Here is a 14983-nt window from a genome sequence, read left to right as displayed (position 1 = left end):
AAATAAATAAATTCCGGCCCAACGACCTTGTAAAATATTATAATGGCAGTGCATCAAATTCAGTGTCATCAGTTTGCCTAAATGAACACAGAATGTTTTACGCACCATTTACACGTGGTAGGGAGCAGGTGTGCATTTCTTTCCTACCAACTAACATTTTGAAAATACGAAAATTTTCATGAATTCGAATGTTTACGTCAGAACGGCTTTACCAACGATTTACACAAAAATTAGTTCTGCTCGTGTTTCATGAATGAGGCCCATTGACTTTGTATCTATGGTGGTTATGACCATGAATCTCTCTGTAAAATAGTTTTTGCTCGATTTATAGTTGCAAATATATAGTATTGTTCAGCGCAGGTCAAAATATTACTGTGTCTGCCTCTTGTTTAGTAAAGTTATTCTAACATGCTCTGTTACAGGGGACACGTTCATGGTGTTACTCCATATGGTGTGGCCTGCAGCGGTTGTGGGTCAGAGATCTGCCGAGACAACGTCTGTAGTAAGAGCTTTCACAATAAAACATCACAGTAACACAATTAAACATTACCATCCACACCATCTGAAATCAGATCCTCATGAAGACATGTGATAATGACAGCCACACAATGTATCTTTCCACACACACTATATATATATATATATATATATAAACATGATATTACATTACATAACATTTGTATTAAATAATAATATTATATTATTTTTCATAATATTTTTTATATTATTATTAATCTTATATTTATATTATTATTAATCTTATATTTATATTATTATTTCATTAAAATACTCTTTTCTTTTCTTACTCTTAAAATGATTTATTTGTGTAATATAATGATTTAATGTACACTGAAAAAAATGGTGTAAAAACAATTTTTATTTAGAAATTGCTAGTAAATTTCACAATTAATTACAAAGAAATGATAAGTAACATTGAATTAAATGTGCAATTTAAAATAGTATTGTCTTGTAAAACGTACTTCAATAATCTATTTTTAATAATTTTTTTACAGTGTAGTCAGTTTTATGAAGCCATATTAAGTTATATATTTGACTTGAATAAACCAGTTAATCTAGATGTAACTAAATTCACAGTATATTTAGTATGTTTTAGTAAGTCAATTTTATTTGTATAGCACTTTTCACAAGTAGCTTTTTAGACAATCATGATTATATTTAAAATATCAATCTAATCTTTTTAGACTTAATTTATCATTTCCATATTTATATCCATTTTGCATAAATTTCCCAGTATGACGTCTTTCAAAACTACATCTTGCTCAGATATGCTGTGATGTCTCTTTACAGGATATGATTGGTTCCCTGGGTGGGACTATGGCCCGCCCTCTTCAGCCTACAGTATTTCCTATTGGCTGACTAATCTTGGAATGTGTCTACTAGGAGTTTGCTGGCTACTCCACTTTTATGAAACACATTAATGTCATCATGTGAACCTGTTCCCTAATGTCTCAAACTTGAACCTTAAAATTTGCATCTCTACATAATTTCATTATGGTTGGATATTAAATTAGCAATCACTGAAATAATAATAAGAAATCTGTCTATAAATATACATGTATAGTTTTCTTTTCTGCTGTGTGTAAATCATTTATTTTAGTTCCATATACACAGTAGGTCTGTAAATGCATTTAGAAAACTGGAATTTTCATTTTGCTTGTAAGAATTGCCATCATAAAAGTGCTAGTTGAATAAACTTGGGTTGATATTTTATACTCTTACTGCTTGTCTCCTGTGTGATTTTCTAGCCTTCAGACTCGATCTCATTTCTAAAGTGTGTTACAACCTCTCAGGATTATGAAGCGTGAATATGACTGTGTGTGATAGTGAAGATACACATCAGTACAGTGCCTGTGAATTCAGCTGTTGTGTGTTTCACACACACACACACACACACACACACACACACATATAACCAACGTAGTCACGACACACTCCTGATGATTTTACAGTCACCATGGAAACGGGCGTACATATAGCACACTGTAGGCCGTGAGTGAGAACAGAACAGCTATGAGTCACGAGTTACGAATTATGTTTTGAAGTAGTTGTGTGTTTATGTTTCTGAGTAATCAATCAGCAGTGCTCTATTAGTGCATGAGTAATTTGTCATTATTTTAGGATGTCTGTACACCTGGGCTAATGACACATAAGGATGTCAGAGATGAAGAAATTGAGAAATATTTTAGGAATCTCGTTAAAAATGCACGAGTCAAGTTCTTAGGCAAAAACACTTCATAAAAATGTTTCATAGATGTCTGAAAAGTGTTTAAACAATTTTTTATTAAAAAAATTATTTGTCATTTAATGATAGTTATGTTTACCCATTAAGTAAAAATCAATAAAATATTTCTGACACATTGAATACATTAGAGTACACATCAACATCATTAAATTAAATAAATAAATAAATAAATATGAATTTTTGAGCCATGAATATCATAAAGGATTCTTGGGGTTACTGCATTTACATTTTGAAAACCTGGACTTAAATTATGCCAAAACACTTTTTTAAAATGCTTAAAATAACCTATTAATGCAAAACTTTAAAACTCAAAATGAATTTTAATTCAGAACTTTAAAACATGTTGATCATATCATAGAAGAGTTGTATTTATATCTGTAGAAATGGCGTTTTTAATATATTTTCAGAAAATCCCGCCTTTGTAATCATCGCCTTTGTACAACTGTAAAAGATTAGTTAAATTTTTTTTGTAATTAAATTACGTAATTCCGTTACATGTAACTAGTTACTCCCCAACCCTGCTTCTAGCTTGTTATTTAGTTCTTTTCTCCTCTGATCCTTGCCAGTTAGTTTCGGTTAGTTTGAGGATTAAAGATTACCTTCCTTGGACTCTTGTCTCCTGTGCCTTTGTGAGTGAGCTCTACACAGAAGTACACTGACAACAGTAGTACTAGGCTGACTGAGCTGAAGAAGTTAAAGCAGGTAACTGAGGCAAAATAAATGTAAATACATGATAAAACTGCTTACATGCTTTCATAATCAATTCAGTGTGATTCTGTTGTATATGAATAGACAAAACATTAGTTTACAGTTTGACCTGTACATCTGCAGTACCCTGAACGCTCATTGCCAGTAATCTGATTTGTTTCACAATAGCGGCCTTGTGAACGAGTGTGTGAGAGAGAAATGTTTGTGAATGCAGGCCAGTCTCATTGATGTCACGAGAAATTCAACAGGCGCACAAGCCAGAGTCGGATTCCTCTACACTCTTACACTCGCTGTTTGCTGACTGAAAATAAATGACTGATACGGGAAGGTGGTAACGGGATTTTACAGCATAAAAGCATCTGTTTGTGGATCTAGGCAGCTGAGATTCTCCTGTTGAAGTAAGTGGAACTAACTAATTCTATTCTGATTGACTCGGAGGTTTGAAAAGTCATCATGGTGTTGTTTGGCACTACATTGATTGTGGTCACGCTACATTCAATGATGCCAATTTTGAGTGGAAGACTGAAAAGTGAAACTCAACAAACTGGGACTCGGATTATGATTTTCAACATCCCAAACACTGAACATAAAGAAACACATGAGAGCTTGGATGATGTTTTTCTAGATGAACCCGCTTTAAACCCGTTTAAGAGTCTAGAGTTTTATGCTAGTGCTGATGAATTTTCAAGAAACACTGTGGCTGAATCGACTGATATGCATTCAGTAGCTGATTCCATATCAACCAGAACTGAATGTGATAAAATTCATTGTGAAGGTAAAAATATTATACACAAGGAGCCTGAGATGGATGAGAAGTTGTATAAGGTGGGATGTGATGGTGAATGCATAATTAATTCACTGGATAACACCTCCTCTGATGGCTTGGAAGATACATCTAGTGGAGATCCAGTGGTCGTCACGCATCTCGGGCGAGTTCGTGGCCGTACTCTGGATAAAGCTCATGTGTTTTATGGGATTCCATATGCAGACCCTCCTGTGGGGGACAAACGCTGGGCTCCTCCTTCATCCGTGTCACCTTGGACGTACACGTATGACGCCACATTTCCCCGTCCTGCTTGCATGCAGGTGTGTGCTGGTGAGTTCTCTCGGATGTGTCCTCCTAAGGTATGAAACACTCACATTTGCAAACCATCCACAAATTAAAACAGTGCATTTAGACAATTATAGTATGTATTACATTCATATATTTATTGTCCTGAAGGCTTGGGCAACAATAAAAAAAATTTCAGTGTTACAGGTGCTCGTTTTTAAAGTTAGAGGTTTTTCAAAACTATTAATCTTAATAATGTAATTTGCCCTGTCATTTGTACTACATGGACATATACTGTATAGGAACCCGAATATGGGCTGTGTTGACTTGGGCCTGTTAGTAACCACCTAGTAATTATCTAGCAATGCCCTAGTAACCATATCACAAATCACAATGTGCTAAGAAAGACTACCAAGCAATGCCCTGGCAACCATCTAGCAACAATATAGAAACCACATAGCAGCACACAAAGAAACACTAAATACATGTCTACTACACAGAGCAACATGCAAAGAAAGACTCAGAACACTTTATCATCCTCCTAGCAACATCCTGGAAACCACCAAGCAACACTCTAGAAACCACATAGCAACACATCAAGCAACACCCAGAACACATTCCAGCAACCACATAGCAACACCCTGGCAACCACCTAGCAATACTCTAGAAACCACAAAGCAAAACACTAAAAAACCTTCAGAAAATACCATAGCAACACACCAAATAACACTCATAACACTTTATCAACCTCCTAAGTAACGTCCAACCTACCTAGCAACATAACTACCTAGCAACATTCTAGGAACCACATAGCAACACACTAAGAACACTCCAGCAACCACATAGTAACACCCTGGCAACCACCTAGCAACAATATAGATACCACATAGCAACACACTAAGAAACACTAAGAAAGAACACTTTAACAAATTCTAATAATGTCCTGGGTACTGCCTAGCAACACTCTAGAAACCACATAGCAACACACTAAGAAACACTCAGAACACTCCAGTAACTACATAGTAAAACCCTGGCAACCACCTAGCAACACTCCAGCAACCACACAGCAACATACTGGCAACCACCTAGAAACATTCTAGGAATCACATTGAAACATGCTAAAAAACCCTCAGATCATGTCAGCAACTGCATAGCAACACTCTAACAATCACAGAGCAACACACTAAGAAACACTAAGAAGAATTAAGCAACCACATAGCAACACCCTGGCAACCATCTAGAAACCACACTTCCAACATGCTAAAAATGCTCAGACCACTTTAGCAACCAAATAGCAATGCCTTGGCATTGTTGGCAACCACCTAGAAATGACATAGCAACCATGTTAGACCATGCTAAGAAAGACTCAGACTCTGCATAGCAACACCCTAACAACCACATAGCAATAAGAAAAAAAAAACACTCCAAACATTTTAGCAGCCACATAGCAACACGCTGACAACCACACTGCAATGCCATAGTAACCACATTGCAAACAAAGACTCAGCACACTTGAGCAATTACATAGCAACACCCTAGCAACCATACAGTGAATGTGAATGTCTGCATTTGTACAGGTTAGCGAGGACTGCCTGTATCTAAACGTCTTTGTTCCTGTGAGCGTCAACCTGTCGTTGCCGATAGTAACAGCCCTGCCGGTGATGGTGTGGATTCACGGCGGTGACTTCATCGCTGGCTCCGCCTCCAAACCTCTATATGATGGCCGCTTCATCAGTAACTATAGCAACACAGTAGTTGTAAACATGGAGTATCGTCTTGGTCAGTCAAACTAATTTTCCATATTGGCATACACGATGACATCTGACTGAGCCACTTCCTAAGATGTTCTGGTCAATTTTTAGGTGCGTTTGGCTTCTTAGTCACAGGCAAAGATCCCGAGAGCTCAGCAGTGGGGAATTATGGGATTCTAGACCAGCAGGCAGCACTGTGCTGGGTCCAAGAAACCATTGCCGCTTTTGGAGGAGACCCAAATAAGGTATCAGGGAACACTAGGGGTGGATGAATGACAACAGTGTGGACATCTAATTACAGTATATTATATCTGTGTGTGTAGGTTACTCTGTTTAGCGAGAGCGCTGGAGCCCAATCAGTGTGTCTTCATCTGATGATGCAGAGCAGCGAGTATTTGTTTAGACATGCAGCCATACAGAGTTTACCATTCTCTTTGCCACTGAAAACCAGGTAAAACACATATAAAACAGTTAGTTCACCCAAAAATTCTGTCATTAATTACTCACCCTCATGTCGTTCCAAACCCGTAAGACCTTCGTTCATCTTTGGAACACAAATTAAGATATTTTTGATGAAATCCGGGAGCTTTATGACCCTCCACAGACAGCAAGGGTCCTACCACGATAAAGGCACAGAAAGGTACAAAGAACATCGACAAAATAGTCCATGTGACATCAGTGGTTCAACTGTAATTTTTTGAAGCTACGTGAATACTTTTTTGTGGGCAAAAAAACGAAGATAACGACATTATTCAACAATTCTTCTCCCCCCAGTCACCCTCTGCCTCCATTACCAGAAGAGTACCACAATGCATGCGATAAATATCTTAATTTGTGTTCAAAAGATGAACAAAGGTCTTATGGGTTTGGAACGACATGAGGGTGAGTAATTAATGACAGAATTTTCATTTTTGGGTGAACTATCCCTTTAAGCTCTGTCCCAAAACCTGGTCAGCTGCCTCGTGGCCTGGAGCCAATAAATTTGAAATGAAAGGGGTCATATGATGCGATTTCAATTTTTCCTTTCTCTTTGGAGTGTTACAAGCTCTTGGTGCATAAAGAAGATCTGTAAAGTTGCAAAGACTAAAGTCTCAAATCCAAAGAGATATTCTTTATAAAAGTTACGAGTTTAGAATCTCAGCAAGACAAGGTATCTTGTGTAATTCTGCTTACCATTTGCATTGGTTGCACATCTATGGCATAAAACCTTTCAGTTCACTATGTTTTGGAACAGAGCCTTAGCCTATAGAACAACAGAGAAAGCATGATGAAGCTGCTGATGATGATGGTGCTTATTATTTTGTAGATGGGATGCGCTGAAACTGGGTTGGGATTTTGCTAAACTGACTAATTGCTCAGCATTTGATCTGCCCTGTCTGCGCTCTCTCAGCTCACATGACGTGCTCAATGCCCAGGTTAAATCAGGTACATACTCACATCAGTGTTATTGATAAATAAATCTTTAAAAAAATTGAATCAATTAATTCTAATTGTAAGTAAAATACAATTTAAATATTAGATGGAAATTAATAAATACTTGATGTACTAGAATAACTAAAATAAAAATGTGTTAAAATTTCTTCATCAGAAATTTATCATTACATCACTTGCTCACTAATGGATCCTCTGCAGTGAATGGGTGCCGTCAGAATGAGAGTCCAAACAGCTGATAAAAACATCACAAGAATCCACTCCATCAATTAATGTCTTGTGAAATAAAAAGCTGTTTTTAAGAAACAACTCAATAGTTAGGACGTTTTTAACTTCAGACCATTGCTTCTCTATGCATAATAATATGGACTCGTATTTTGGCCAAAAGTGATAAAGTCAAGAAGTCTTAATGGTGGATTTGTGTCTTAAATGTGCAGCTTTTCACTTCTCAATATGTTCATTGATGGACTGGAATGGTGTGGATTACTTGTGTATTATTGTGATGTTTTTATCAGCTGTTTGGACTCTCATTCTGACGGCACCCATTCACTGCAGAGGATCCATTAGTGAGCAAGTGATGTAATGCTACATTTCTTCAATCAAGTTCCGACAAACAAACTCATCTACATCTCGAATAGTTAAGAGGATGAGTACAATTTCAGCAAATTTTCATTTTTGGGTGAACTATTCTTTAACCTGGAATATTCAGTAAGGTTAGCATTGTTTACCTCTGTCAGCTCTCGTCTGGTCTGTCCTGTAGGTACAACCTCTGAGGAAGGCGTGACCTTTGTGTACAGCGTTTTCAACCAGTCCGTATCAACTCTGGAATGTGTGCTCTACACTGCCGCCATTTTTAAGCAACATGCACTTAACATTCTGCACAAATACATTCCTTTCTACCGAAACCAGGACAGAAGAGTGATGCTTTCACAAGTAAGACACCAGTATTCTTCAGATAAAACAACTGCAAGACAAACACAAAATAGAGGTTAGGCATTATGTGTTCTTACACTTCTTTAGCTTATAAAATTAACCTGTTTTGCAGATTGTCACGGATTACATGTTTCTGTGTCCGACTCGATGTTCTGCTCGTTCTGGAGTGAGAGTCGGTGGAGCCGTTTGGTTGTATGTATTTGACCACGCTCCATCTGATCACAACATATGGGCGGGGCTTCCGTTCTGCTACAATCGTACCTGCCATGGGGCGGAGCTTCCCTTTCTCTTTGACTCCGCCCCCAGCACTAACTTCACACTTACACCTCAAGAGACACTTCTGGCCAATCGGATGGCGTGTTACTGGGGAATGTTTGCCCACACGGGGGACCCAAACTCTCGAAGTGAACAGACGCACTTCTGCACACAGCAGAGGCTGCCGGTTTGGCCTCGGTACACGGCTCCAGAGGGCTGGCCCATCCTGAACCTGACTCTACCCTCACACCCACAGCACGGGGACAGGGACCATTTCTGTGACTTCTGGGATCGGCTGGACATATATTGAGGGGAGGAGATTGAGCTGGAAGAAAGACAAGATCAGGGCTCAAACAATTTTGATAAACTCTTTGCTATTCATTAACCATTCTGCCATTTCTTTTTTTAATTCAAATCTCATCTTTATATATTATCAGTGACTGGGCCAGTGTTATAACAAAATATTATTTTTAAAGTACATTATGATTCAAAAGTTAGGAGTAATTTTTTCATGTTTTTGAAATGTCTCTTCTTCTTCAGCTGCATTTATTTGATCAAAAATACAGTAAAAACAGTAATATTGTGAAATATTATTACAATATTAAATTTAAATTACAAATTTAAATTGTAAACTGTTTTCTTTTTTAAATATAATTTAAAGGTGACATATCATGAAAATCTGACTTTTCCAGGTTTTAAGTGCTATAATCAGGTCCAAGGTGCATCTACCAACCAAGGAAATGTGAAAAAGATTAAACCAGTAACTTTGTTTTGTTTTGTTCTGTCCGTGTGCTTCGGATGTGTGCGCTCAGAAAACCATATATCAGAAGTTTAAACTCAATTTCAGCGCGATAAACATGATAATCAGAACCAAAACAGATGTTTTTAGCAGGTCCCAGCTGTAATGGCGCAGCTCTATTCTGGAAAAGGGTGCGGGAACAGCAGCTCATTTGCATTTAAAGAGACAGACCCGAAAAACAGCGTGTTTCTGCTTCCACTCAAAATAGGCATTTTCAAAATGATATAATAAATGATCTGTGGAGTATTTTGAGCTGAAACTTCACAGACACATTCTGGGGACACCAGAGACTTATATTACATATTGTAAAAAGGGGCATAATATGTCTCCTTTAAAATTTATTTCTGTGATACAAAGCTGAATTTTCAGCATCGTTATAGAACGGCATTTATTAGAAATAGAAATCTTTTGTAACATCATAAATATCTTTACTGTCACTTTTGATCAGTTTAATCCATCTTTGCTGAACAAAAGGATTTATTTCATAAAAGACAATCATACTGATCCCAAGCTTTTGAAAAGAGTAAATTGCACTACTTTTATTGACTTACTAAATGTCAGGCTTTAAAAAAACTCAGACAATGATTTTGAACTTTTTTTAAAAAAATTATTAAAATGTATAATGCATATAGAACTGTATTACAAATACTCTTATTTGTTTCAAGAAAATTATAGAATGCATTTATATTCTATATTTAAATGTTCAAAATAAATTACTGATTTATATATCAGTAATTTATATGTGTGTGTGTGTGTGTATATATCTCTCACATAATGAAGGTATTTGTACTCTTAAGACACATAAAAATGCCTGAATGTCTTTCCATTATATAAAATATCAAAACAAGTGCCATTTATTTTAAAAGAAAAATAAAGGAAAAGGTAAATAGTCTTTAAACGTAGTTAATTTGATGATCTACAGCTGTTTTTATTCTGCAAGGACACATTTGTGAACTTCAGAGGAAATGACATCAATACATCCACTAAAATGACCAGTTGGTTTGAAGTCATTGCAAACATGGCTCAAAAAAGTTAATGATTTAAGAAGGTTCAGAAGCATTTGTTTGCAGATGCCACTTTGTTTGATATTTTGTATCAAATGCTTTGACATTCAGACATTTTTAAGCAAGACTTTCAAAGTTCAAATACTATAAACATGTAGTGGATGACTGAATATTACAGACTTATGCATCTGTTGACTGAGTGGAGTTTGAACACTCCGGCTTCTCTTCCTCCTCCTCCTCCTCCTCAGAGTGTGTTTGAGGGCCAGTGCATAATGGAGAGCGTGTGTGTAAAATAGCCCCTACACACAAGAGTCTGTGCAAACACTGCAAAACAGAAACAAGCAGCTGCTTCTTTCCACTGACCGACTCAAGACCCGGGGCAGAACTCTCACTGAACCTGAACCCAAACTTCAACTCAGGCATTTCTGACTCTCGCTCTTTGGTCTTGTCCCATTCCTTAAGATCATCCAAGAAATGTGTCTGGATATTCAGAAACCGCCTGTGATTATAAGCATACAAAGTTCTAGGCAAACACAACAAGGCCTCTGCCAGCAGCCTAAAGCTCTCTGGGTCACTAGAGTTACGTTCGTTCAACAAAAAGTAATGTAGCAAGAACTCAAACACGCCTCCAACGGGAAGCACTCCTCCTGTATGCATAATTCCACCCCACAGGTCTTGCGATGAAAGCGCGCTTTGTGATTGGTCCGAACACGGACTCTGTGATTGCTCAGACGCCAGTGTCTGACAGAAGCTTTCAGACAGATTCTGTAGCATTGCAAACACACCTTGGCTCACACACACAGTCTGGTCAAGCAATCCTGGCGCTGGTGCACAAAGAACAAGCGTGTGTGTTTGCGAAAACATGCCCAGACACGCATAGCGATGCCCACCGAGTTGCACACGTCTACAGGACTTGAGCATCACGAGGTGTTGAAGTGGTGGATGAGAGAGTGTTTCCACAGCGCTGATGCTTGAAAGAAAGTCAAGCTGGGCCGAATCGACACACTCAAGTAGAGAAATGTGGTTCAGTCGAGCCCATTGCAACACTTTCTGGCTGCTTCACGGACGATAGCACCACATGCACCTGTAAGTCTAATAAACTTGCTAACTTTTGCTTCATGACGCTCTCTGAGCGGTGCAGATAGTCCTTTTGAATGCACACGGATATGTTTTCACCTACAGCAACAAATGAAGCTCCAAAGCTCTCATATAAAATGAGTGCTTTTACTGATCCTGCTGGTTCAGTCCACACTGACCAATCACAAGTCACAACCAGGCCTTCAATCACCTCTGAACAGCCAATAGGAAGCCCTGTCACGGCCGTATGTAGAAATGAGAAGTTTGAATGTATGAATGAGATTGTTTCTACTGCGTTTTGATCTTGATTGACTTGATGGAAGAACTCAGACAGGACTCGTTTCAGTACATCCGCCTAGCCGATCCCCACTCTTCCAGAAATATACCCGCCAATCAACAAATCAAGAACGCTGCCCTCCAGGTTGTAACTATGGTGACTACAATACAATGAGGCATATGGGATAATTTTGTGTGTTACGACATCGTCCAATTCCTTCCTGCTCACAGCCAACAAGCGATTAGCGAGATTTTGAAGATTACGGATGCTACAAGATCCTTTGCGGCGCATGTGTGAGTCCTGAATTCCTCGTACCAGCGCGGCCAACAGGAGAATGAATGATTTTGTGCCGTCTGCAGTAGCTTTAGCATGTGCACACACACAGTCCAACACCATCCTAAAAAACAAAGATAACAAATGCTGAATAAATCCACATTATTTTCATATAAAAATATAATTAATATAAATAAATCCTGAAAAATGTCAATATTTTTAGTTTGTCTCTAGTTTTGAAATTTGAATATATATAATTCACAGGTATTTATTTTCATTTAGCCTAATAGACCTACTAGCCCTAAAATCCTTCATTTAAAGGGTTAGTTCACCCAAAAATGAAAATTAGGCTGCGTTTTACTCACCCCCGAGGCATCCTAGGTGTATATCATATGACTTTCTACTTTCAGACGAATCCAGTCGGAGTTATATAAAAAATTGTCTTTGATCTTTCAAGCTGTTTAATGCCACTCAGCGGGTGTTGCATTGCTTCAGTCCAAAAGAACTTTAATAAAAATCGCCCATCTATAAAAAAAAGTGTCTCACACAGCTCCGGGGGGGTGAACAAAGGCCTTCTGTAGCGAATCGATGCGTTTTTGTAAGAAAAACATCCATATTCAAAACTTAATAATCCCTTTAATGTAGCTTGCGCCAACAGTTGTCTGAATGAAGAAAGTCATATACACCTAGGATGCCTCGGGGGTGAGTAAAACGCAGCCTAATTTTCATTTTTGGGTGAACTAACCCTTTAATAGTATTTTTAGATCTCTATATACATGTACAGTTGTGGTCAAAATTTTATATACAGTTTCTGCAAAATGTTAATTATTTTACCACAATAAGAGGGATCATACAAAATTGATGTTATTTTTTATTTAGTACTGACCTGAATAAGATATTTCACATAACGTTTACATATAGTCCATAAGAGAAAATAGTTGAATTTATAAAAATGACCCCGATGAAAAGTTTACATCCACTTGATTCTAGGTCCAAATGCTCACTGATGCTCCAAAGGAAACACGATGCATTAAGAGCCAGGAAGGGAAAACTGGTCAATTGGACTTATTTTTGTCTTTGGGGAAACATGCAAGTATCTTCTGTAGATTCTGAAGGGATACTAAATGTTTTCGATTATCCGGGAGTGACGCGCGGTGACCCGCTGCCAAGATGGCGATGGCCGCCTCCGCCCACTTTGAGCTTCAAAAACCTCTTCAGGAACCTACAGGTGACTTCACGGACACTACGTCCATGTTTTTATACAGTCTATGGTTCAAATATGCAAAAGATGCAGGAAAACCAAAATATTTGTGGGACCTGAAGGTCTTTTTCTGAAGAACAGCAGGCAGTTTAACTGTTCAGGACAACAAGGGACTCATGAACAACTTTAAAAAAAAAACCCCGCTGTGAATCGTCCAGGTAACAACACAGTATTAAAAATATTTTTAGAAATTCAACTATTTTCTCTTGTGGATTAGATGTAGACATGCTTTATGTTAAATATCTTATTCAAGTCAGTACTAAATAAACAATAACATGCATTTTGTATGATCCCTCTTATTTTGGTAAAATAATGAACATTTTGCAGATACTGCAAAGTGTATACAATTTTGACCACAACTGTATATTTATACACATATATACACTATTGTTCTTTAGCAGTAAATCAGCATATTAGAATGGTTTCTGAAGGATCATGTGACACTGAAGACTGGAGTAATGATGCTGAAAATTCAGCTTTGCATCACAAGAATAAAATATATTTTTAAAATATATTCAAAAAGAAAATAGTTATTTTAAATTGTAATAATAATTCTCAATACTACTGTTTTTACTGCATATTTTTAATCAAACAAATGCAGCCTTGGTGAGAATAAGACCTGGCCATGGGGTGCTGCAGGTGGAGTGTGTTGAGAAGGCTCTGTCCATGTCTGGTGATGAGAGTTTCTCCTGTGTCTTGAGTGAACAGCACACTTCCACCGTCTGGACCGAGACAACGGCGGGCGTTTTGAAAAGTGGGGACATGGGGTAATGTCCTGAAAAGTCACCTTCTCCTTGTAATACCTATGTCATACCCTTGTCATTATACAAATTTATGTCCTCATTTGTCACAAAAACGCACACACACACACACACACACACAACAACACTGTTAACCCATGTATGATGACACTAACAAAGAGAATTATTAAACAAAAACACACATCAACATCAAAAATATATGGGGACAGACACACTAAAAATAAATAATATTTCTAATGAACAAGCAAATTTGAGTGCATTTGTCTAAACAGAAGCATAAGACACCAGTGAAATTTGTCATATGACTATAACTACACTGATGGATATACAGAAGAAAAACATGAAACCAAAGACCTGAACCCCAACAAAACTGTAAAATGATCTCGAAACGATAATAACCTTCTAATCTGTTGAACATCCTCAAACTTCATGCAGTTTCCAGGCGACGCTCTTCTTCTACCGTCTTCTTTCTTCCTGTAAACATAGCGGAATATACTGACACCTACCGGACAGACAGTGGAAGTGTCTTGTATTAATAGTGCAATTATTAATAATGGATGAAAGAAATATTTAATAAAACTTTTAATATCTTTTCATAGAAAAGGTTTGATACGTTCCATAAAAACTGGTGCATTTCATCATTTCAGCTTCAATAAAATCTGCTAAATAAACCTTAAAACTGCAGTGCATAATGAGTGAATCATTATACACTGCAGTTAAATTAAACTTTTAGGGTTTTAAAATTATACATAAGGTATATTATGTATAATGTAGATAAATTATATATTATAATAAATTATATAAGATATAATTATATTTATTACATAAATTATACATAAAATATAAATTATAATTTATATTTATCAAATAAATTTTGTTTTAAAATTTAATCTTTAAGTTTTTAGTTTTATTTAATTTGAGTTATTTTAATACTTCAACAAACTAAATGGAAATAATATATATATTGAATTTATAAATGTGTATGTATGTATATATATATATATGTGTGTGTGTGTGTGTGGTTGTACATACACATGTAGTTGTTTTTTTGGGTGTTTGGCTTAGTGTTATGTTAGAATCATTATTATACTCTTATACCTTTTGTTCTTTAATATTTTGAATTGTTTTTAGCTTTATTT

At 36.9% G+C, this 14983-nt stretch overlaps 3 protein-coding genes across 3 annotated transcripts in view; 2 read left to right on the top strand and 1 right to left on the bottom strand.

The window, feature by feature from the left end:
* The window catches only part of glipr1b (GLI pathogenesis-related 1b), a 4670-nt gene extending 3134 nt beyond the window's left edge, over nucleotides 1-1536 (top strand). Inside the window, exons 4-5 of the mRNA XM_016544844.1 lie at nucleotides 423-502; nucleotides 1309-1536. Of these exons, the coding sequence (XP_016400330.1) occupies nucleotides 423-502; nucleotides 1309-1439 (211 nt within the window). The 3' untranslated portion in view covers nucleotides 1440-1536. The remainder of the gene's footprint in view (nucleotides 1-422; nucleotides 503-1308) is intronic.
* A 1364-nt stretch (nucleotides 1537-2900) lies between these two features.
* Nucleotides 2901-8867, top strand: LOC107733274 (acetylcholinesterase). Its single transcript, XM_016544845.1, has 8 exons — nucleotides 2901-2965; nucleotides 3140-4096; nucleotides 5600-5801; nucleotides 5885-6018; nucleotides 6097-6224; nucleotides 7080-7214; nucleotides 7867-8137; nucleotides 8250-8867. Exons 2-8 carry the CDS (start codon nucleotides 3425-3427, stop codon nucleotides 8700-8702), a joined length of 1995 nt encoding a protein of 664 aa, XP_016400331.1. The 5' UTR covers nucleotides 2901-2965; nucleotides 3140-3424; the 3' UTR covers nucleotides 8703-8867.
* A 1499-nt stretch (nucleotides 8868-10366) lies between these two features.
* Nucleotides 10367-13830, bottom strand: LOC107733261 (Bardet-Biedl syndrome 10 protein homolog; the record flags this gene model as incomplete). The annotated part of the gene is given in 3 exon segments (XM_016544831.1): nucleotides 10367-11243; nucleotides 11245-11946; nucleotides 13703-13830. Coding segments are annotated over 3 exon segments (1698 nt in total), but the record flags the coding sequence as incomplete, so codon positions are not given.
* Between the last annotated feature and the right edge of the window lie 1153 nt (nucleotides 13831-14983).

The sequence above is a fragment of the Sinocyclocheilus rhinocerous genome, unplaced genomic scaffold (assembly GCF_001515625.1).
Source record: "Sinocyclocheilus rhinocerous isolate Xijiao unplaced genomic scaffold, SAMN03320098_v1.1 scaffold1782, whole genome shotgun sequence".
NCBI lineage: Eukaryota > Metazoa > Chordata > Actinopteri > Cypriniformes > Cyprinidae > Sinocyclocheilus > Sinocyclocheilus rhinocerous.
This window is presented reverse-complemented; position numbering and strand designations above follow the sequence as displayed.